The sequence below is a fragment of the Bradysia coprophila genome, unplaced genomic scaffold (assembly GCF_014529535.1).
Source record: "Bradysia coprophila strain Holo2 unplaced genomic scaffold, BU_Bcop_v1 contig_151, whole genome shotgun sequence".
NCBI classification, from domain to species: domain Eukaryota; kingdom Metazoa; phylum Arthropoda; class Insecta; order Diptera; family Sciaridae; genus Bradysia; species Bradysia coprophila.
Genome location: NW_023503423.1, coordinates 2891756 through 2916861, shown reverse-complemented (window position 1 = coordinate 2916861; position 25106 = coordinate 2891756). Strand labels below are relative to the sequence as shown.

The 25106-nt window shown below is 37.3% G+C and overlaps 1 protein-coding gene across 2 annotated transcripts in view; it reads right to left on the bottom strand.

The window, feature by feature from the left end:
- Positions 1–4667: 4667 nt before the first annotated feature.
- LOC119074435 (regulator of G-protein signaling loco) overlaps positions 4668–25106 on the bottom strand; it is a 48960-nt gene continuing 28521 nt past the window's right edge. For both annotated transcript variants that reach the window (XM_037180563.1, XM_037180564.1), the window contains exons 2-8: positions 7585–7725; positions 7238–7520; positions 7099–7172; positions 6650–7017; positions 6093–6586; positions 5510–6028; positions 4668–5405 (exon numbers count right to left, since the gene is read on the bottom strand). In XM_037180563.1, the coding sequence (XP_037036458.1) occupies positions 4798–5405; positions 5510–6028; positions 6093–6586; positions 6650–7017; positions 7099–7172; positions 7238–7520; positions 7585–7725 (2487 nt within the window). In that variant the 3' untranslated portion in view covers positions 4668–4797. The remainder of the gene's footprint in view (positions 5406–5509; positions 6029–6092; positions 6587–6649; positions 7018–7098; positions 7173–7237; positions 7521–7584; positions 7726–25106) is intronic.

Genomic DNA, 25106 nt, shown 5'->3' with positions numbered 1-25106 from the left:
GCGAGGAAAGCCAGCTTTTTCGTTCACACCATATAGAAAATTGATTGCTGCGCAAGGATGGACTATTTGGTAAAGGAAAAAAAATGTGGTTGGGTTTATTATGCGGAATTCTAATTCTTAAAACCTTGAAAATTCTGAAAAATTTTAAATTTGAGAATTTTAAGAATTTTCAAATCAACAAAAATTTTAGAAAGAAAATTACAACAAAACAATTTGAGTCACAAGTGGCAGATGTTAAGGGAAGGAAAATTTTTAAAATTGTGAAATATATTGCTCTTAAGAATGTAATTCAAACGGAAGAAAGCCGAATCATCTGCCACTTGTGACGCAAACTTTTTTTTGTTATAATTTTCTTCCTAAAATTTTTCAGGTAAAATTTTTGTTGATCAAACTTTCGCGTACTTTCCTCATCAGCTGCCAATTATGACGCATATCTTTTTGCGTGTCGAATCTGTAAGCGTCACATACACCGATATCAGTTCTTTTGTAAGTGGATAACAGGACTTGCGTCACACTTCCACTGTAAGTGGTTTTTGGCGATATCTGTTCGTTTGTAAGTTGTGATTTTTCAGAATTTCGTCCCAATTATATTGTGCAGTTTGAATGAAATAATATTTATTTCATTGAAATATTCTTCTTACAAAACTCTATAACTTTCTCTTTGATCTAAACCTTCCAGTTTTCATTTGACGAAATTTGATCATTTGTCGAAATACAACGAGCCATCAGAACAGTCGGAGCGTTTGCTAATTTTTTTCAACAACATTCTATTCGGCCTTTGACTACCTTCCAAATGAAACAAAAATTACGAAAAACGGATGAAATTTGCTCGAGTTATATGTAAAATACACATAGGGCCCTAGTAGCGGCCTTAGTCCAAGGACCCAAATTTAATTTTTTTTTTCAACAACATTCTATTCGGTGTTCGATTATCTTTCAAATGAAACAAAAATTACGAAAAACGGATGAAATTTACTCGAGTTGTATGTAAAATACACATAGAGCCCTAGTATCGGCCTTAGTCCGAGGACCCAAATTTAATTTTTTTTTTCAACAACATTCTATTCGGCCTTTGATTACCTTCCAAATGAAACAAAAATTACGAAAAAAGGATGAAATTTGCTCGAGTTATATGTAAAATACAAATAGGGCCCTAGTATCGGTCTCAGTCGGAGGACCCAAATTTACAATTTTTTTCAACGACATTCTATTCGGCCTTTGATTACCTTCCAAATGAAACAAAAATTACGAAAAACGGATGAAATTTACTCGAGTTATATGTGAAATACACATAGGGCCCTAGTAGCGGCCTTAGGCCAAGGACCCAAATTTAATTTTTTTTCAACAACATTCTATTCGGCATTCGATTACCTTCCAAATCAAACAAAAATTACGAAAAACGAATGAAATTTACTCGAGTTCTATGTAAAATACACATAGGGCCCTAGTAGCATTTCACTTCTAAGGCCCTAACTCACGGTCCACTCACCCGATTTTAAAAAACTTTTTTTTCCTGGATTGGTATTGACAATACCTATCATTTGCCGTGTCATTTACATTTCCATCGTTTATTTTGCCATAAATATCACCAAAAGACCTTAAATCACTTAGGTGGCCCTAACTCACGAAGGGCCGACCCGAATATGCCCATCTTCGAAAAAAATTTTGAAATCGGATTTGATTTACTCAAGATATCGACGTGACAGACAGACGGACAGACGGCCCAAATTTTTATTGCGGATTCGTCATCTATCAACATAGGCAAACACTTTGCCCTTACCGTCTGCTTCGAATTCCATCAATTACACACGGCATCGTAATCCTATAAGCCCCTTCGTACTTCGTACGGGGCTAAAAATTTGACGAAAATCGCAAATTTGAAGGAAATCGAAAATTTTTACGAAAATCGAAAATTTGACGAAAATCCAATATTTGAAATTTGATATTATATAACTTTCAGAACCTTCCAGCTTCCATTTGACGAAATTTAAAAATTTGACAAAGTTTGAAAGTTTGAGGAAATTTGAAAATTTTACGAAATTCAAAAATTTGAAGAAAATCGAAAATTTGACGAAAATCGAAAATTCGACGAAATTCTATAAATTTGTCTTTCAAAGGAACTTTCGATCTACCAAATATTCCGAGATATGACTGACATAGCTCGCACTTAAAACGGTAATAGCTTCCAAATAGACGACTTTTAGGAAAACCATGAAACACGTGTATAGACTAGAAACTCTATAAAATTGTCTTTTAAACTAACTTTCCATATTTTCTTATTTCTTACAGTCGAAGAGAAATAGATTTCGGTTTTTTCAACGAATACAATCCAAACGATTATAAACTGTATTAAAGGTCCCGAGGGATTCTTTTGAAAAACAGAATCTTGAAATCGGACGCATTTTCCAGTGGACTTTTTTATATGTGCCTGAATTGGTATTGGTCCCTAGAACATAAAACCACTTTCAAAAAAATTCTTCGAATCTTGTGTGGCTGGTGGGAGGTGATCGAAAACTGAAAACATGCACTTTTCTTACAAAAATTTCTCCAGTTACACGAGCCGTACAGGGTCGTGTGGGGTGTCATTAGAAAGGTAATTGCATGTGCTAATGGGAAAATAGGGTCTTGTTGGGTTTAAAATTCATCCACACTGAGATATGCGCAGTTGAAGTTTTCAGCCGAAAAAGACTGACAACTTACACTTTTCTTACAGAAATTTCTCGAGGTACACGAAACGTACATGGTCGTGTGGGGTGTCATTTGAAAGGTAATTGCATGTACTTTTAGGAAAAATAGAGCTTACAGAAGTTTGGTAGCATCTTCGATGAGTTATGTGAAGTTGAAATGTTTAAGTGCTTATATTGCATCGAAGATGCTACCAAACTTCTGTAAGCTCTATTTTTCCTAAAAGTACATGCAATTACCTTTCAAATGACACCCCACACGACTATGTACGTTTCATGTACCTCGAGAAATTTCTGTAAGAAAAGTGCAAGTTGTCAGTCTTTTTCGGCTGAAAACTTCAACTGCGCATATCTCAGTGTGGATGAATTTTAAACCCAACAAGACCCTATTTTTCCCATTAGTACATGCAATTACCTTTCTAATGACACCCCACACGACCCTGTACGGCTCGTGTAACTGGAGAATTTTTGTAAGAAAAGTGCATGTTTTCAGTTTTCGATCACCTCCCACCAGCCACACAAGATTCGAAGAATTTTTTTGAAAGTGGTTTTAGGTTCTGGGGACCAATACCAATTCAGGCACATATAAAAAAGTCCAATGGAAAATGCTTCCGATTTCAAGATTCTGTTTTTCAAAAGAATCCCTCCCCATAGCTCAATTGCTTAACACGCTCATTATGAAAATTTCTTCAAATTAGTTTCTTCGAATTACGTCCTTGACATACCCTGAAAATTTCAGCCAAAACCACCGGTAAATTTAAAAGTTTCGTTGCAACAGAAGGACAAAGTGACAAAGTTGGTGAAATTCATCAATTTCAAAACGTATGAAAATCCATTACTTCATACAAAATTCCAAGCTTTGAAAATTATTATCTCGGCCAAATTTTAACCCTATGTGGCGTGTAATAGCTCGTTGAGCTCGTCTGGACGCCTAGACTATGAATAAAATAAGTGGGAAGTAGCAGGATCGGAGGAGGAAAAGTAAAAAAGTCGTGTGTTCCTCAGTCCTATGGAAAATTCTTAAATTCATCCATTAAATTCACACTCCAAGCGCGAGTGGGAAAACACTGAAAAAAGCCATTTCATACGAAACAGTACTCTATGATCATTTTTGCTTGAAGTGCGTTCATTTTAAATTCCTAAAATTCCTAAAATCCCTTAAACTCTTGAAAATTCACGGAGTCTGACAACACTGTAGCCATGGCTAGAGTGGAAGCTAGATACGACTTTTTACAACAAAGTTTGGTAACTACTTTTGCTGAATTAGTGGCATTTTTTTTATCTATTTCAGGATTCAGGCTATAAAGCTGAAGTAGTGGCAAAAGTAGTAGCATAAAAACGTATCAATCTAGCGTTGACTGCATTGTTGCCAGACTCCGTTTTTTTGCAACTACTTGAAGAGGCTATAGGAAGCCCAAGATTGGATTACGAAAGACTGCTTTGCGAGCGCAATTTTAGTTTCAAAATATCGTACTTTCCCTCACTAGAGTGAAATGAAATATCATTTCGTAACTCGTGGTGACATTAAAAACGTGAAAGTGGACGAAAGTAACGAAATGGGACTTTTTCGAATCCAATGTATCTCGAGTGTGGATAGTGGACCTCACATCTACTGCAACCAAAATTCCCATTTTCTTATTTGCACCGAAAATGAACTAACCTTAGTCCCTAATCGCTCAAGATCGAATCATTTTCGCTTCAACTGCTACACGAACCGATTATATTCCATGCGCAAGGATGCTTCAATTTGGATCTGAGTATTTTGGGAGATGTAAGCGGCGTGCTCGTCTTATCGTTTGTTCCGCTAAAACTCGGTTTATTACAGGCCTGCACTGCAATTACAACTTCCATGGTTTTCTTCATTCAATTCACTCCACGGTACAAATCCTCGTAAATGGAAACGGTAAACCAGAGTGGGCCGAGTGGTATATTCCTCCCGGCAGTGTTTTGTCGTCTCATAACGCATACATCAAAGGCCGTCGATTGTTAAATTAAAATTTTATTTTCCTAGACAAACTTATCGAACTAAATTTTGTCAATAAATATCCCATTTAGCTTCACAATTCACCTAAATCTACTACTTCCGGTCAATCTTCGATTGACTGTATTGATTCTACACAAAGCTACTGCTCGCTTGATCCATAAAAATGTTTCTGGGCTTCACCAAGCCACCAGCTATTTCATCCTGTGGCGATCGATCGGACTTGTTCGGACTTTGGCCCCAATTGGATGGTTTGATTGGCAGAATTTTCGGTTTCGGTGGCAACGGTGGCGGTCCGCGTGGATTACTTGAATCGGTGTTGCTGTCGTAACAGCACTCATCGATTGTCGATCCGCATTGGCTGATCTGACTTGTGAAACTTGCATTCATGTACGCACTGCTGTTCGCGTCGTAGTGGGGTGCATTTTCTGCTGTCGGACTGAGTCGTTTGTTTGTTAAACTGGTGGCTGACGAATTGTCACCATTTTGAATGGACGTTGTTGATGGACTCTTGGTTATTGAGTATCTGGGTGCGGGTTGTGGACGAACTAGAGGCACTGAGCTTGCTTCGAATGTAGTGCGTGCCATTGGAACTGGTTCTGCGGGTTTGGTTTTCCGTAGCTTGTTGTTGACGAAATTTTCCTTGTCTTTGAGGAAATCGGGCAGCTCACAGTTGATTTCTGTGCCGCGTTGATCCTCCAAGCGAAAGCGTTGGGCGCGTTTTAGGCCTTCCAGGAAGTCTAGATGTGGTGAGAGATAACGTTTCGTTAATTCAAATGATGTTCGTGGATCTGATGGACCAATGTGGTCAGGCCATGGTCAGGCCATGGATGTGAGAACTTACCGTGATTATCTGTACGGCCAGTCACTTGCAGCTTAACACCTGCTTTCCATTTTGCAATCAACGGCTTCTTAACTCCATCGGACGCTCCATCATCCGAACCGGCTATGGAACTGGGCGCTACGGTTTTCTTGGCTTTATTCGTTCGACTGATCGGAAAATTGGAATCTCTCCGCTTCAATCGACCGAATATTCCCGAACTCGTTTCCGAACCGCCGAAATCATCCGATCGAATCGATCCGTGATCGGAAAGTGGTCGCAATTGTGACGGATTGTGCTGGGCGTGCGCGTCAACCTTCTCTTGCAACAGTTCGTTGAACACCTTGTTGGTTATTTCATCCAAGTGGCACTGTTGCAGATTGGGTTTGAAGCTCTTGTGCGTGTGGGGATCGTGAAATGTTGATGTTGAATGATGCGTGGGTGCGTTTGCATGATTTGTGGATGAGTTGGCGATTTGATGGGCTTTCTTATGAACTTTTGGTGACTGTGATGTGGTTATCGGTTGAATGTCAACGGGATAGTCTGAAATAATGTACAATGATTGAATGAGGCACAGTGTCACCATGGATCCGTTCAATCAACTAACCGCCTGGCTTGCACGTAATTTGTAGTCTCTGTCCATCGCACACGGTAACCGGCAATGCCATGTCAATCGATTCGGGATATTCCTTGCTGGCCACTTGCACCAAATCCAATCGATAATGGTACTTGTGCAAAATCGGCCTCAACACCTCTCCCAACGCTTTGCAGGGTTTACTCTTCACCGAAATGACTTTGCGATTAGGCAGATCCAATTTGAAGACAACTCGTTGCTCGATTAACATCTCCTTGCCGGCTAGTGAAACACTCGGACCCTCTAAATCTAATGGCTTGCTGTTACCCGCTAAGAAGCCCTCGTACGCATGATATGTGATACCGCGTTTCTCCAACAAACGTTCCACCAATTCTCGAATGTTTTCGCTGGGCTTTGTTTGGACAATGGTAGTCGCTCCATCCGTCAATATCACACGACACAATGAGCTCTTACTTTCGTCGCAATCGTTTTGATTGTTTGTGCGACATGAAATAGCAGCATCGAAGCTGGAAAGGCAGACGACAATTTAGACAATTGGCCGAACGAACTGCAATTTATACTCATGTTACCTGGACAACGAACTTCTGGAACTGTGCAAATCACTGCCAGAATGAGTCACCTTCAGCGTCCCAGAGCCACCAATAACTTGTGCCTCTTTTCGAAGTTCGTCCCCGCGATCTTTTGATTTACAACGAACTTTGCGGTGCCATGGCAACAGTGACTTTCTGCGGCGATCTTCAGCATTGCTTAGCGATTTCTTTAACTTGGTCGATAATGGACTGACTAAGTGCGTTCGTAGACCGGCGTCTAACTGATCGCCTGGATACGGTAGAGGTAGTTTTTTCGCTTCGGCGTCCAGACAGCTCTTGTACAAATCAGATCTGATGAAGCGCTGATAGCTGTCGAACTTCATCAAATTGAAAATCTGTTTCTGAGCCTTGAGTGCGAGAGAGAGAGAGAGAGAACCGAAATTAATTTTGTTGAGCCGAAGTTTCGTCATTTCATCTGATGAACATACCTGCATGAAGAGATCACATTCAGCCTTTTGTAAATTGTCTTGAGCTGTCGTTCGGGCTTGAGAATCCACGTTCACTATTTTGATAAAATCAGAAAATTGAAGTCAACAACTCAACGATTCGAACATTTCTTAGATTTACCTGGCTCTGGCGCCCCAACACCCAAATGCTTTGCGAATATCTGAGTAGCCTCCCTTGCCCGTTCAGTCTCGTCCATGTAACGATAGCGTTCGCACGATGTCCAAAAATAAATATTTTCGGCCGAAAATTCCTTCTTCAAAAATTCGGCGAATGTGTGCAGCCCGGCCGGATCTTCCAATAATCTCTCGAACGCTGCACCCCATGCTGTCACTCCATTGATGTTGTGGGTCGCATTGGTTAGATCACTGCGACTACGCAACGAATCGGCGTCATCGTCAATGGACTGGAAAATTGTGTAACAAAATTCGTTGAGGAACGAAGCAAATGGAAAATGTCCAAAGGCTTACCTTTGAATAAACGTCACTCTCGGATGCTGCCAGTGAAGAAGGACGTCGTTGGACTGGCGTCCGGGTTTCATTCGATCGTGATCGAAATGACGATTGTCCCCATCGCTTGAAGGGTGATGAGTTGCTTGGCAAAGCACGTGACTGAAACGATTAAATGTGAAAAATTAGATGAAGAACTGGTACTCTCCTGGCTTCGCTCGGGACTACTTTAATTTCAAAATATTCAAATATTTTTCTCTCAAAGACTTCGAAAAACAATTTTACTCAAAAAATATTTTCACGCATCAAAAATGTTCACGCGTTAGAAAAATGTTTTGCCCTTTAAAAAATCCATCCACGGCGCAATCGACAAAAAATCATGCGTCAAATAACGCATAAAAATGAAAACAAATTTAAATTTTTCCTCAATAGTCATGATGACAAGTTTGGAGTCCCTAGAACTTTTCGTCTGGACGCCTAAAGGGAATCTATTTTTTTTTGGCACGAATCCCTAGATTGCTCTTAGCCAACAAAATCTTAAAATTTACAAAAAATTAATCTCTCCACCGATTGGAAAGAAATCTGTCTTCAAGCCATTCAAATGTTTCGTACCACTTTGTCACTGATCTCACAAGAGAAACGACCACAAAATTCCCAAAAGACGTCCGTTCCATCACAAATCACCATCCTTTGTTGGTGTTTTATGTCCCATTACCCGCAATGATTATTGTTAATTGACTCGTTTTTTTTTTTTTTGATTTATCATTCCATTCACCCAGCTGGAATCCACACACATTTTAAAATTTATTATTCATTTTATAAAACGAAAATAAATTTAAAGAAAAAAAAAACCGATTATCGTGTCATATCATATCGTGTGCGTCATAAAAATATCTTAGAATGAATATCGTAGCTCTTTAAGAATGAAAAAAATGAATTTTTGAATGACAATTAGATAAAAAAAATGAAAATGATTCCCAATCCGATGTACATTATACACAAGAAAACATTCTCGACATTTTACAATGCCATGTTTGGATCGAAACATTAATTTCCAACGAAATTGACTGTACAGATCGACGAATAGATAAATTTTAATCGAATCGAATTAGATGAGAATATTAACAGTCATATCACGTGTAGCAACATACATCGATATAACGCGAACAGACGCGTGGCTTGATTTAATTGAAATTTAAATGAGAGTTTACGTTGGTTTACAGCGCTGAAGAGAAGACTTTTCGTTGATTTTCAGCGATAAAAAATTTCTTTTCAACAAAAGTATTAAGAGCGTTCACCCCTTGGCAAATTTTTAGCCTACATTTGGGCGCAAAAATAATCGTTTTTTGATGATTTCTCTGAGCCAAAATCTTTTTTCGAAAAAGTAAAGCCATTAAAGCACGCAAAAATGTGTTACTTTCAAAGCAAAAATTGGTTTGTGGGTGATAACTTATCCCACTTGGAGGAACCTTTGCAAATGTGTAAATTTATGATTTTTGCAAAGGTTTCTCCAAGTGTGTTAACTTATGACCCACAAGCCAATTTTTCTTTCGAAAGTAACACATTTTTGCGTGCTTTAATGGTTTTACTTTTTCAAAAAAAGATTTTGGTTCAGAGAAATCATCAAAAAACGAATATTTTTCCGCCTAAATGTAGGCTACAAATTTGCAATGGGGTGAACGCTCTTAAGAGCAGATAGTGCCAACTTAACTTTTGACGCAAACATTCTGCCTTAATTTGAATAAGAAACTTAGTGTAAATTTTAAACAAAAGAATTCTTTTGTTTACATTTTTCACTAAGTTTCTTATGCAAATTACGGCAGCATGGTCGCCACTCAGCGTTTTCTTTTAGGGAACATCCGTTTAGGACGTCCGCATATGAGTGTTGCATTGCTTGTCTTGTCTTAAATCACTGATAACACTGAATTGCGGACTTTATTTCTAAATGTTGCCTCAAGGATTCATGATAAACGATTAATTTGATTTTGTTTCAATGAATGGCTTCAGTAACCTTCGCGTATCCAATCCATTCTGATCTGCTGGACTGTTGCAATATTTTGTTCGTTCGTCTTCCGCTCGAAATAAAACCTTCCCTCACCTCCCAACAGAAAAATGTCCCAGCAAGACAGTGATGTATTGTGTTTGACTGTCCCAGCGAAAGTTGCCCATTATATACCAGTTCGTCCCCTGCGAAAACGATCCATTTACAAGATGAATATTTTCGGTTCTTTTTACGTGCATTTCTTTGTGATGGTCAACTTTCGCATCGGTAGGCAATAAAACAGAATATGGATCGTAGCAGTATCATTCATAAATTCGGAAAGAACTTTGTGACATACGACTGCTTATAAGTGTTTCTTTTTAGCAACAAACTTTGGTAACTGTAATTCGACAGTGTCGCGTTTGTTGATGTCGAAGACGAAGCTTTTTATTACAATATTTTTATCTCATGTAATGAATTACTTTCGCAGCAAGCAATGTAATCTACTATTTGTGGTGAATGTAAGACAAACAATTCTAAACGTATACGATTACGGTGTACGATTATTAAATCAGCCCAGTAACAATCGCAGTAATAAGTCTCGGTTCCAATAGAATTGTGGACATTTGACCGATAGAGGCGAAGTCGAGGTCAATGATCACTGACACTGAACTTTTCATATTCCTGAGACAATCAAATTGCTGAAAATTGTTTTCATGCTTTTTATTCCACTTGGGCTGAAAATGGCTTATTACACTATTGGGGAAAACAAGAGAATTTTTTTTGGTAAATCAAAGCACAAAACTTGGGGTAGAAATCAAAAATTCATAATTTCGTGTGATTGTTGACATCGGCTTTGCCTTCAACTTATCCTTTTCATTACATGCTAAAGGTGTCAGAAAATATGCTGAATGACATTGTTTGTTAAAGTACAGTCGAAGGCAGTCAATTTTCAGCATAAATTAGCTTCAGCTGTTTTTCCGCTGATCCATACAAACAATCAGCACCGTTTATACGTCTTTATACGGTTTTACCACTATCATGCGCGTGCGTGTAGCAGCTTCAACCGTATAAACAAGTATAAACCGTTTTGATTGTATGTGTGGATCAAATTGACTGCCTTTGACTGTAGCTGTAGCTTTTATTTAAACCAGAATTCATCTGTAACTATAATTGCGCAAAACGAATGAATTTGACGTTACTTACATTCAGGCGTTGGATCGGCCAGAATGTAAAATCAAACACTTTAGAATGTAAACTGGGTAGCTTCAAGGTTTGCGTTACGCAAATGACTACATCAGAATTCGCATAAATTAATTTGTTGTTGGTCACGCATGTACTGTGAAGTATGCCGTACGTGGTTCAATTTCAAAAAAAAAAAAAATTGAAAAAGATAAGACAAACTACAGTCAGTCAAAGAAAGTAACGAACCACTTTGATCTACTTTCGTATACATTCAGTAGATAATTTGGTTTCCAGAATCGATTGTACGTTAATGTAGATACCACCAACCATAAAACCAATTCACTTTGTGTACAAACATTGAAATTCTAAGAAAAAAACATGAAAAGAAAACAACACAGAGAATCGAGACACGACTCAAGAAAGTGTTGTAATGCATAGTTTTTCGAGGCAAAACGTTTGTAATCGACGCTACGAATCTGTTCCATAAAGAGAACACATGTACGTACACATAACGTTTTGATTTATGTTATTGTCTTGGGATCTTGGAATATAAATTTTGTGTGTTGTTTTTGTCTGTTTGTTTTTGTGAGAATTAAAATTAAAATAATTTTTTTTGCTATTCGCCAAAAGAATGTTTTAATAATCAAATTAAAACTAACGAACTCTGGAGAACTGAATGAGAGTAGAAAAACTGAACAAAAAGAGCCGTTTGTCGGTGTGCCATTACAATTTAGTGCAAATAATTAAGAAAAAAAAATTATTTCTTTGTAAAAGCCAAGGTAACAACTGATTTTTCCCAGTCACGTACCGACGTACTCAAATAAACAGTGTTCCACGAATACAGAGAGTGATGATGGCGAATTTTGATTGCATGAATAACATGAATTAATCCAATAAAAATTTCTGTTTATTGTTAGTCGAAGAATGTTTCTGTGAGGTTTTTCAACCCTTTAACCGAGCGGAAGTGTTTGAGGATGTTTGTTGTTTTTTGTTTCGGGTGTCTAAACAAAACCAACGGTTTACTGTAGATGTTCCTTGGTACACTGGAGACTACGAAGGAGAAGTAAATGTTTAACAGGGGAGCTGCGGGAATTGACAAAAAACCACCTCTTAGACCATCACTTTAATATTTTCGTAATTTATTACAATTCCTTCAACTTGAAAAACACTCCAGTGGAGATGAACGTGAAAGGTATTTTATTGATGTGTGGTGCTCGGAGCACCATGTTTCCTTTCCATCAAAAAGAATGTGTAGAATTCAAAGACTATTCTTATACCAGACTACAAATAGCACCTACGTAATTAAAACAAGATAAGGGTCGCAGAGCCCTAATATTTGGGAATTAATTCTCTAAATTCCCAAAATTCCCTAAAATTCCCTAAAATTCTCTAAAATTCCCAAAAATTCTCAAAAATTCCCAAAAAACAACAACAAATATTTCAGAACATATTGAATATAATTGAGCTTAAGCGGCATATCGCCAAAACTGGAGGTGATGGTGATAGGGGAACAAGTGGTCTCCGATTTTAAGAAGTGATAGATTCGTCTTCAATTCTAGAGAATCGTATCTTTCATTTTTTTCGAACATTTTTTTAAATTTTCGGTTAAAGTGTTCAAAGGTGAAAACCTTTTTGCGGCTATAACTCAAAAATAATTATTTTAAGAGCAGTCCACACTCCGACCTTCTATGAAAAACATTTTCGATGATAGCTTCTTATTAGAATATTTTTTGAAAAAAGTGGTTTCATCGTTTGGTGCCACAACATATAAAGTTTCGATAGCCACCAGAATAAACCGCGAGCCTTTTTTAATAAAAGTTTAGTTTTGTTATAGAAACTTTTTCTATTTTTTTATAGAAATTAATGAAAAAAATCACTGCCATGATGAACTCACGTACGGAAACTCTAAAGAATCGAAATGGGATATTAGGTATCTGTCAGCTGATAGGAATATTTTGTTTGTTAGTGTTGGTTTTTTGGTTATCTCGGTGATCACAATTAAAACAAACTGTCAACAAATAAAACATCCCAATTGGTTAAGTCACGAAATTGTTTTGTTTTTTCAAGCGCGAGATTTTTTGAAAATTGGAGCGGCTTTTTAAACTGAAATTAAGAATTTCAAATTCCACTTTTCCAATATCAATATACATTTTCAGTGTGTTTTTGATGTGTTCATTGAAATAAAAATAAAATGGACTAACGCTCGCGGTTTATTGTCAAAATTGATGCAGTCTACGCCGAGAAAACTCAAAAGTCCAAAAAATATCACAAAAAACACAAATTTTAGGAGTTTTGAGTCTTTTCTCAGTACACTACATCAATCTGGACAATTCCAGTGGCTATCGAAACCTTATATTTTCTGGCACCAAACGATGAGGCCACTTTTTTCAAAAATATAGGGAGTCGGAGTGTAGATTGCTCTTAAATTATTGTAGTGTTGCTTTGGAGAGACCTACAAGTAGAGTATACGCCCTGGCTGGTGCGAGTACATCGACAAGAATTATATCCTTCTTCAGAGCATAATATTTGGGAACCAATTCTCAAAAGTTCACTAAAATTCCTAAAATTTGCTTGTTCATAGTTTTTAGAGGTTTTTGAACTTTTCCTGATCTTTTACGAGCATTTAATTATAAAAATGCAAAGAAAAGAAATTTTTTTGGGAATTTTAGGCAATTTTTGGGAATTAATTTCCAAAATTCCCAAAAATTCCCAAAATTCCCAAAAATTCCCAAAATTCCCAAAAATTCCCTAAATTCCCAAAAATTCTCAAAAACGATTCCCAAATATTAGGCTCTGTAAGGGTGTCTCTGTTTGCACTGACTGAATGCACATTGGCTTTCAAAACATTCTTTTTTACCGATTTATACATGTTGGAACGGTCTCGATGAGTTTAAGAAAATAGGAGAAAATTTAACCATTTTGATTGTGCTGTAGCGCTGCATAAAGCGAAAAGTGCCTCCAGTTTCAACAAATCGAGTCTCAACGGCTAAAAATGGCAAATAATGTCGGCTTCGCCTCGGGTTGACAATCTTCACATCTATTGCGCGAAAAGTCCATCCACATGTTAGCAAAACAGCTATTTAACTGAGGGCTCGTTAGAAGGACCTAGTCAGGAAATATGCATTCTAGCGTTCAAATATAGCTCTGGCTATAGTTGAATCCTACACATTCTTCTCAATGAAAGAGGAGCACTAGATACCTTTCATGTGATTCTCCAGTACATTTCAAGTGGATGAAATTACAATAAATTAAACGAAATTAAACGAAAATACTGTTTGAATGGGAGTTTTCTTGGTCCACTCCTGCTAGGGCTCGAAACAGATCGTTCTGATCTGATCTGAATCTGAAAAAAGGCGATCTGAAAATTTCAGATTTAGATCCAGATCTCTGGCGGCTCGATCTGATCTGATCTGAAATCTGAAAATTGGAAGCAGATCTGATGACAGAACTGAAAATTTCAATTTGGAAATTTTCGGATCAATCTGATTATTAGAAAATCTTGACCTGCTGGGCTCCGCGAGTGCACAGGAACAAATAAAATCAAAAATATTTCTTGGGACTTCAGATTGCTTCAGATCATTCAGATTGGATCAGATCAGATCAGATTCGAGTCTTCAGATTTCAGATCAGAACCAGATCAGATCAAAATTTTCGGATCAGATTCAGATCGGGTAAATTTCAGATCAATCTGAAAAAAATTCAGATTGATCTGATCTGTTCCGAGCCCTAACTCCTGCAACTCCCTGCTCCTTCAAAACGTATCGCCCAACTTTTTTTTAGACAAAAAGACAATTGTCTCCCAAACCATGTAGGATCGAACGGATTAGGGAATCCTAAACAAGAAACAACAGTCCAATCTCTACAGTCTAGACTGTAGCTACGAGTAACATCATAATTTATTTATGTGAAAAATGAACGCTGTGCGGTCTTAAAACAGACATTTTCGCACTGGGAGTGGGACGGTGGCATTACCAGTTCTGTGGTAGTCCCCGATTCACAGGCTGTTTCCAAAGATACAAAAATATTCTCCCAAATTCCCTCTTTTCGTAGCAAAACCTTAAGTTTTCTACGAAAGAATGAGGAACACAAAGCAAAATCCATAATGAAGCGGCACAAAACCGCAGAATAACAATCGATACAGAGAGCCCGCATTTCTTTTATTAAATCAAAAATTCCCATAAAACACATCCAGCAGCGGAAAAACAACAAAAAACACATTGCACATTGCCATTCCAACCGAAGTATAGTTCTGCTTTGCTAAGCATTCAAACATTACAAATATGTAAGCATTGCAAATCGCGCATTCGTAATTATTATTTACACCGACTTAACGCCTGGAAACCAAATACTCGTCACAGCGGATCAACGTTCCGTTACCAGTGAAATCTCTCATGCAGAAATTCCATTTTTATTTCTATAAATATCAAAACGTCACCCATTATTGCATTGCCATTGCTGGGCCAGTTTTTTTTTTTTTTTGGTTCAGCGATGATTGGATAACAATTTCAGAATTTGAAATTAAAATTTCATTTGTTCGAATGGGAAATTCAGTTACCACCTGTAAGGTAAATACGGACCACCATTCGAATCCAACTGTGCAAATGTGACCGCTAACCCTTCGGTCAATTTTCGGTAATAATCGTAATGATATAATGGAATGTGAGTGCGGTAAACATGTCCAATTCAAATAAAAATGACTTTTCATTAACGCACATTACGCGACCGGTATCTTACGTTTTAGACATTGCATTTAGTTCGGAAAATAGTTTAAGACAAAAAAAATCTTTTCTATCTTTTTTAGGAATGATAATTCTGAACTTACTAGAGTGCGATCGGAACTTACGCCGCATATTTACGAGTTCTTGTTCAAGCCGCATTAGCAATCAGATATGCTCATTTGATTAAAAATTCTTAACTAATTTGACTAATAATGATATCACTCTGAACCGAGAGTCATGCAATATTGACGACCACATTTTTCAGTGCCAGTAGATTAAAATCATAAACAGGCAGAGACAAATGCATTTTAGGAAGTGTGTGTGTTCTACCCCCTAAATATACCCACTGATAAATGGGATAAAACACATCTTTCACTTCTTAAAATACATCTTTCTCGATCTATTGATGATTTGAATCTACTGGCAGCACTGAAAAATGTAGACGTCATTATTGCATGAGCCCAAAGGAAGGCCCACTTATAGAAAAGATATAAGTATTGATCTCAAAATGAAGTTGTTTCATTACAAACTAAATTCAAAAATAAAATGTTTAGTGAAAGGCTTGACGTGTCCTACAGGTCGGTCAAATTTCCAACAGAAAGAAAAATTTTATCTTTAGATGTCTTTTGTCATGTGACACTAAAACCGTAGCCTCTGTGGTTTCACTAGTTAGGTGCTAACTGGCTAATAAGATGTGTACTCCCAACTCTGAAAAACAAAATTCGTGTTGGGCTGTGTAGGCGTAAGCAGCTTAACCTAAACCATTCCTTGAGGGAGGTCTAACTTGAGTGACATCTTACAGATAAAGGTCTTAAAACTTTGATCAAGAGACTGCGACAGTAAACTCAAATTTTCAATTGATCGACCGATATTACGTAATGAAGTAGTGCACCTAGTGCACCATACGGAGCGTAAAGACCGAATGTGAGAATGAGCACGAAAGAGACAGATAGAAAGGTCAAATGACAAGCTAAAAGGAAAGTGCAAATAACGGGAAATTTCTCTGTCGTAAGGCAAATACTATCATCTGGCCAGTTCATGGTCGCATATATCGCAAAAATGTATGCGAGTATGAACTGGCCTTAAATGATCGTCGCAAACTCACTCCTGAAAGGCAAATGCCTTTGTTTGATTGGATTGCTTATTCTCTTTTGCTCTCTACATTTGCCTTTTAGAAACTGGACATCGTTGTTAGGATTTGTAGGGCAAGCGCACCAATCCTCGGAATAGAATGAGTCGTCTCGAACAACTATTGTTCTCTACTTCAAAAAACTGTTTATCAATGAAAAACACCAGGTGCCCGAGGACTCATTCTTGTCCGACGATTGGTGCGCTTATCCTATTGTGCTTAATCGCTAAGGAATCATAATAAACAAATGCAAAGTAAAACTCGTCTGCAGCTCGTTTTGCAACTCTATTCCCACTTGATAACGAATCATTTTCTGTATTGCTCAGAACAACCTACTAATATTCAACTATAAAGCCTAACGGATTGAACAGGTTCCATACACACACACACACACACACACACAGACACACATCTTAATTAAATAATGAAAATCTGACAATTTCTTACATTGTTATCGTTGACAAAGATTTCATCTTCCTTGATGAATCCCATAACAAAATTAACATCGTGCGATGTGACCAGCATTGTTGTGGGTATTTTGAATGATGAACTCGATCCAAGTGGTTTGATTAATGATCTTAACATTTAAATATTTGTTCATTTCACTTTTTATTTAAATTGAACATCAAGTCACACTTTCATAGAACCATTTTACAAATATTTTGGTGCTAAATCGACACTGAAATTAGCAGAATTTTTTTTCCTTCTTTACAATGATTTAGGCAGAGACCGATGAATGGATTTTTATTTAATAAATACAAAAAAATTTGCATAAACGCGATCTACGAATACAAAATGTAAAGTAACAGAAAGGCGCGTAGCATATGTTTCCGGTTCTCTAACACACATTTTTAGCCACTTGAATAAAAATTGAAAGCACCAGCCAGTGCCGAAACATTTTATTTAATGCTTAGTTTCCTCTTACAAAAAAAGTACTCCGTGTGAGAGACAAAATTGAATTTTTTCAATTTTTCTTTGTTTATTTGACAGTTTGCTCTCTCACGGCGCTCTAACGGCTCTCTCACGGCGTACTTTTTTTAAGTGGAATGGGCACTTAACTCTATAAGCGATGTGAAACCAAAATGGCATAACTTAAGCCAACGAGCGTTTGTTTAATTGAATGAGTCATCAACGGGGTTTTTATAAATAAATAACAGAACACTACAATCGGTTGATAAGAACGAATTGAAACGAAAGAAATTTTTATTTTTATTTTTGTGTTCAAATTATACGTTTCCACTTACGAGAATTAAATTAAATAAAATTTTGATTGTTCGAACAGTTACAGATAAAATTTCAATTAAAGTTCTTAATTAGTGTGTCTTACGAGTTTTTGTTGTTGTTTCTCTTTTCTATACGTTTGGCATGAATGCGCATCATAACATGGAGCAGACAAACCGAAACTGAACAATCTTTATCTGGAGACGGGATGGTGATGGTAATATAGATGGTAATAGAATCACAGAGAAAAATTTGGAGGATTAATGTTAGGTTGGTCTATCAAGTTGATCTTAATGTCTTGGCTGGAAATTTATGAGTAGAAAAGTCGGAACTGAAAGACAAATGAACCTGTTATTGTGGTGGTTAAAAGAGCTAGCATACCTCATATTTGCGAGCGTAACTACGTAGGGTTGTTTCAGAAAATATTTCTATTTTTTTGATATTCAGAGCTAACAGTTTGATTTGATTTGCGACCTCAATAGCAGCCTTTATAGTGTAGTCTGGACCACCGGCTTAATAAGTTTTCAGAACGACGCCTCAAAGTAGGCAAATACTCTCTGAGCAAAGCTAAATCCTAATTGATATCTCGCCCAAATGTAGGCTAGGCATATGTACATGGATTCATACGAGTCATTCAATGTGTGCATCGTCACGTTGTGACTTTTCTCAGAGCTAGCAGCCAAATTTCAGTTTTATTAAAAGCTAACACACTGTGTCACAGTCGTGGTCGTTAGTGCAGTCGTACATTTTTCAAAAAGGATTCTGATGGAAAAGATTTCATCGAAAATAAAAAAAAACGAAACGCACAAATGTAGGCTAGAATGTTAGCCAAGGCCACTTAATCTGGGAAATTAATCCATGTATACGCAGCGATAATAAGGGTAGACCGCGGATTCACGTCTATTTTAAGATGATTCTAACGAGACTTGGCCTTATGTAAATCCCTCTACGTCGTAGAGTTGCAAAAGTCACAACGGAAAATTCGTAAGTATGACTGAAAAAATCGAATTCATTAATTTCGTTCTACGTTTGACACTAAATATCCTTTGAAAGGAACTTGGTTTATCTATAACGTAAGCTGACTGAGATATTCTTAGTATCTGGACCCACCCTCAATAGGGTCTTCCCGGTGCTTTAAAGACATAAGTTTTACCGCAGTTCCATCTTAGTTAATGGTAATAACGATAATATGCATGACTATAAGGACTATAAGGACTATAAGGACTATAAGGACTTCTAAGCTTATCTGACATATCTTAATGTACTTGGAGTCAACGACTGACTATTTGATTTGTTCGTTTAGAGACCTCACTAACGGCCTTTTACGGCCAATAACAAGTGCAGTCTGGACCACCGGCTTAACGTGACTTCCGAATCACGCCTCGAAGTATGTAAATACTCTTTGAGGAAATTTAATTGATTTCTCGCCTTAGTGTAGGCTAGACAGACATTTGCACTCAAATTCAACATATTTGGGTTGCGTCATACGAGTCATTCAGTGTGAACATCGTTGCAGCTACTAAACACTGCAACTACTTAAATTATGAAGCTTGAGTGAACACTTTAGGACCCTACCAATGTGATATAATCGCTAGAAAAATTGAATGTGGAATTGTCTGACACTGGAATCGAACCCGGATAATTTTGGTGGAAGGTTAGTACGTAACCACTGAGCCATCTAGTCCGATAGTTACTAGTAGGTTACTTTCGCTTAAAAATGTGAGAGAGACGACCGGATTTTCCTCTGTGCCACACATCCAAATTAGAAATAAGAAGGAAAAAAAAGTCATTTCGTTCAAATTGAATAAAAATATTCTCCCATGACTTTCAAGTATGTATTTTGTGAATACAATATAATGATCACAAACAGTTGAAACATGTTTGATGGCATACAAAATACGACAACAAAAACGTCTCGTACATTTTTGTGTAACAGTTAGTGTGTGTGTACGATGAAAATCCATAAATAATAATTGAGGACTGAAGAAATTGAAGTTTTAATTCATTACGGTCTCCTATCTCTCTATCATGGATTTCCATCAATCCATAGCAGTTATGTCACAGTTATTTTAACGAACGCAGTTGTCTGTTTTGTGATTTTTTTATTATTATTTCCCTGCAGTCAGTCCGACAAGTCGACGATTAAATTTTTTGATTGACAAACTGGAAAAATTTATTAAATTATGAACAGCTCGTTCTCAACAGCGCGTTCGTAATGGTTTTTAATTGAATGGAAACGGTAAATGAAACTGCCCTACGCAACATCTCTAGTAATTGTTTGATTAAAGTTTACCATTGATTCGCTGTGACACGACGTTCGGGTTTGTATGTTTCTATAAATTTATTGATTTAATGATTTATTGCAAAAGAAGACCATCAACGAAATGCGATTGACGATTGCTAATGAGAGAATTGTGTAGAGTGTTATTCCGAGTAAATTGTAATTCCAAAAAAATAGACCACGACACACTATCTCGTCAGTTACAGTACAGTATTGAGAAGGTAGTAGATATATGTCCCACTTGGCGTAACAGTGATAGAAAGTGAAACAAGTATGATCGTATCTCAAGTGCCACGAAATGAACTAACTTTTAAACATTTGTATGGACCGAAAACTGCCGGATAATTTTATCAATTTAAAAGGTGAGAGCTAAGAGACTACTGAGATAATAGCATCTACCCAGTCAAAATGCAGAAAAGTTTTATTTGTTTATAGACGTCACTAACAGCCTTTTACGGCCAATAAAAAGTGCAGTCTACACCACCGGCTTAACGTGACTTCCTAACGCGCCTGGACATATGCACGCCCTATTATTTGCGAAATGTATGAAATTAGGATTTTGTGATTCTTCGCAAAGTTTCGTTTAAATTCCTCAGATTTTTGTAAAATTTCGCAAAAATCTTCAAATTTTGCAAATTTTGGTTAAATTCTTCAAAATTTCGTTAACTTTCGCAAAATTTCGTTAAACTTCGGAAAATTTCATTTTTGGTTTTTCGCAAAATTTCACAAAGTCCCTGGCGAGGTCCCTGGTCATATATATACACAATTTTGTGGTATTTGTGTTTCATCAAACGATCGTTGCAATAGATCATTTTCATGACCTTGTAAACGTCAGACACGATCCCAACTGTCAGACGTGTCGAAAAATATCGAATGAATTGAACGAACGATTTTCATATAAAAATCAGTTAATTGAACGCAGTTAGCGTCTATTGATTAAGGTTAAGGACTACTTGACGAAAAATTAAGTGGGGTTATGTTGACAAGTACCGTATAATGAAAATGATCTATTACCCTAATTATGAAGCTAGATTGAATTTTAGAACGTTACCAATGCGACATAATCGCAAGAAAAATTCCATTCCAACAAATTGATTCGAATTGACTAACAACACACACAACCCGTCACAAAAAAAATCCATTGGCAAATCCCTTCGCATTTCAATTAAACCGCCAAAATTTCATCATCCCGAAAAGTTAATTAAAACCAGCAATTGCGATAATTGCTTAAGTGGTTTCTTAATTGAAATACATATATCGAAACTAGCAGCACGAAATGAAACCGAGCCTCTATGCAATGAGCTTCAACAACTCAAATTGTTTTTTTTTTTTTCATTTCAATGAAACGTATAATCGCGGAGAAAGAGAGCTAAACATTTTGGCTGAATTGCACAGTAATTTTGATTTAATCGCGTACGTTTCATTTACATCTCAGGTGTTGTTGTTTTGTACACGCTTTAACGCTCACAATAAAACAAATGCCTGCAAGCCCTGGCCTGAATGATAGTGAGTGTCGATAAATGTATATCGAAAAAATTGGAAGTGAGTCGATCAGATACGCACTTCTAATTTCGCTAATAGTGCGATTAGGTTCGTGGAAGAACGGTTTTATGCAGGCCTACCAACAACGACCAACTACAATTTAATTGATGGTTAAAATTGCTCATGATCCATTAATGGATGATAAGCCAAACGAATTATTGCCAATACAAATTGTGTGCCATGGAAAGATAAATTAACACAAATTGAGTGTTGCAGTACTTTCATTTGTGGTAATGCTGGTGAATAACTATGTGGAATTTGGAATGAAGAGACTAAAATGGATTGAAATCGCTTGATGTTTTAATTATCGCTGGTTTTTAGGTTAGGTTAGGCTAGGCAATTTTACCATACCTTCCTCACGTCCTTTACATTCTAAAATCCAAATGGAAATCGATTTTGCGAAAAGTGATGATCATTGGAAACGATCGAAACACTGTAGATTAGATTCGATGTTTAACCGCCTCAACAATCCAAAATTCAAGTTAAATGTTTGTCGAGTAACAAAACTGTTCGTTTGTTCGATCAGATTTTTGAGTTTTTTTTTTTTTTTTTTTAAATAAAATTTGCCTTTAAAACACACGCCTCAGCTGAATCGCTTTGCTGTATTCATGGCAACTAATGTATTTGCACTTTAAACAGCATTTCGTTAATGCTGTGAAGGTAAAACGGAAAACAAATAAAATTGTGCTGCGAACACAGGAAAAGAATAGCAAATTGTGTTTCAATGCAAAACAAAAATTGTATGCACGGCGAGTCTGAGTCGACATCCATGCTATTCTTCTTTAATAAAATGGACAAGTCAACAGAAGACATACAAGCAAAAATAAATTTTGATGGGATTAACATTGATAAGAAAAATTGAGGTGGGCTGGTTTGACTGGTCAGTCTGTAATAAGGGAATAAAAATGAAAAATCAAATCCGGTCAACAACGTTTTGACAATGGAGCAAACGAGCGAACAAAATACTGACTTGACATCGACATTCGTATATCCAGGACCCCGCTTTTCAATACATAACCGATCTGCTTGGAGTCATTCCTTCATACATTTATGCAGAAGTGACATCACACTCCTTGCAGATTCAGATGCATCGAAAGCAGACATCCCGTAAAAGATACGTTTGTCGACGTCAGAAAAAAAATCGATCGCTCGTCTGTTTCCCGGTTTTAAGATTTCAAAGAATTGTCTCGCTAAAAATGTTCAACAGATCGGTAACAGAAAACTCTTCACCGAAAACAGACAGAAAGTTTGCGGCAAGGTCAACAACAAATGTTCGAAAATCGATTGTGGAAACAAACTCGACGAAAATGCAGAGAATTCCGTTGCCGGAAATTGCGCTAAAACATCCAAAGTCCGAAATCATCTTAGCAAAACACCATTGTGATCTGGCTGACATCAATTGGTTGAACAAGTTACAGAATTCGGTGATCGACATGAGGTCGCCGAAAAAGGTTAGAATATTGGCGACAGATATCACATCACCGAAAATGCCGAGGACATCGGAAACGGAATGCATTTCGCCGTACAAGTGTAGAAATTCCGAGACCGAAAGCATTTCGTAGAAAGAATTGAGAAAATCGGTGACCGCAATTTTCTCGCCACAAATGTACAGCATTTCGATGACGGTGGTCGTTTTGCAAAAAACGTACAGAACATTGACGACTTTCATGGTCTCCCAGAAAATGATGAGAAGTTTGGGGACGGACATCAGCTCGCTAAAAAAGTTGAGAAATTCGGAAACGGAGATCAGCTCCCCGCAAATGAATAGTAGATCAATGATGGAAATCATTTCGATAAAGACGAACACCAAATTGGTTACCGTAAGGAGTAAATTGGGATTTATCTGACCAGTCACGCAGCGTAAGATCTGAGCAAATGATCAATCTGAACAATTTTGTGTGACCGTGAAAATCAACTTAGATTTGCTTGTACTTTATAAAGCGTCCTCACCTCAGGACCTCCCAATTCTCTCAAATTCAATGAATAATATGAAAACGAAACGTTTACGCTTAAAGTCCTCTGCGATACTGGCACTGCTTCCAAACTGGTTCTTCCAAACGATCAATTGAATTTTGCACAAATACGAAATGATTCAAAAAAAATCCAAGAAATTCTTTAAAACACTTGTTAACTTGACGAAATTTCAATGAATACTGAATTGAATAATGGTCCAAATGTCAAAAAAAATGGTGGCCAACATTCTGATACAAATTGGCGTTATGTTGTTCACAATGGTCAAAATGCTATGAAAAAGGAACAGGTCCATCAACATTACGACATAATGCACTAGAGTGTGCGTTTGACGGTGGCATTCGTCAGTGTTGCGCACTGTTCCCTCCGAACCTCATGTCAGCACTGACCAATGGCTTCAGCCACTGAAACGCGGAATTCGAAACGCGGCAACTGCATAGTATTGAATTGAATCTGAATAGCGGTCACATCTAAGAAGAGTGCATACTGTTACAGCAAACGCTGCGAAATAGATTTTTGTAGGAGCATGAAATTGCAATAGATGAGGTTAGGCAAGCTCGCTTAGTATGTGTTCATTATGTAAGTGGAATAACGGGTTTTCAGAGGGTTTAGCGTCTCAGTGCATGTGTGCCAACTTGTAAAAATTAACAAGGCATCAGAACAGTCGGAGCGTTTGCTGCGACTTAGCCCCGTACGACCCGTAATCCTATTTCGTCCGTAACCATAATACGTCCGTAGCCGTAATACGCCCGGAACCCTAATACGTCTACAACCCTCTAATGCGTCTGTTACCAAAATGCAAGTCAAGTTGGGCATGGTCAAATTTACTGAAAGTGTTCATTTTTAAAATTGCGCAGAGCGCAATTACGAAAGCCCGTACGAAGTACCTCTCAAATAAAACCAACAATTTACGACATTATTTTAGAAACCCAAAATTTTTTGCCAACTTTCTATTGGGTATTCAATTATCTCTCAAATGAAACAAAAACAAGCAAAATCGGTTGAGATTTACTCGATTTATGTGCAAAAAGCACTTAGGGCCGAGTAGCGGCCTTAGTGCAAGGGCCCAAATTTGAAACTTTTTTTGCCATCATTCTATTCGTCATTCAATTATCTCTCAAATGAAACAAAAACTAGCAAAATCGGATGAGATTTACTCGATTTATGTGCAAAAAACACTTAGGGCCGAGTAGCGGCCTTAGTCCAAGGGCCCAAATTTGAAACTTTTTTCGCCACTTTCTTTTCGGTATTCAATTACCTTCCATAAAAAACTAAAACTAGCAAAATCGGATGAGATTTACTCGATTTATGTGCAAAAAACACTTAGGGCCGAGTAACGACCTTTGAGCCCTCCCAACAAACCCACGTTGCATCTTACCCAAAAACAATGTTCAGCAACTTTGTTCTACTCGTCAATACCTTTCATTTGATATATCACAAGCAGCTATTGCGTGCGAATTTCGGTAGATATCGTCGAAAGACTGAAAAACACCTATAGGGCCCTACCATGCCCAT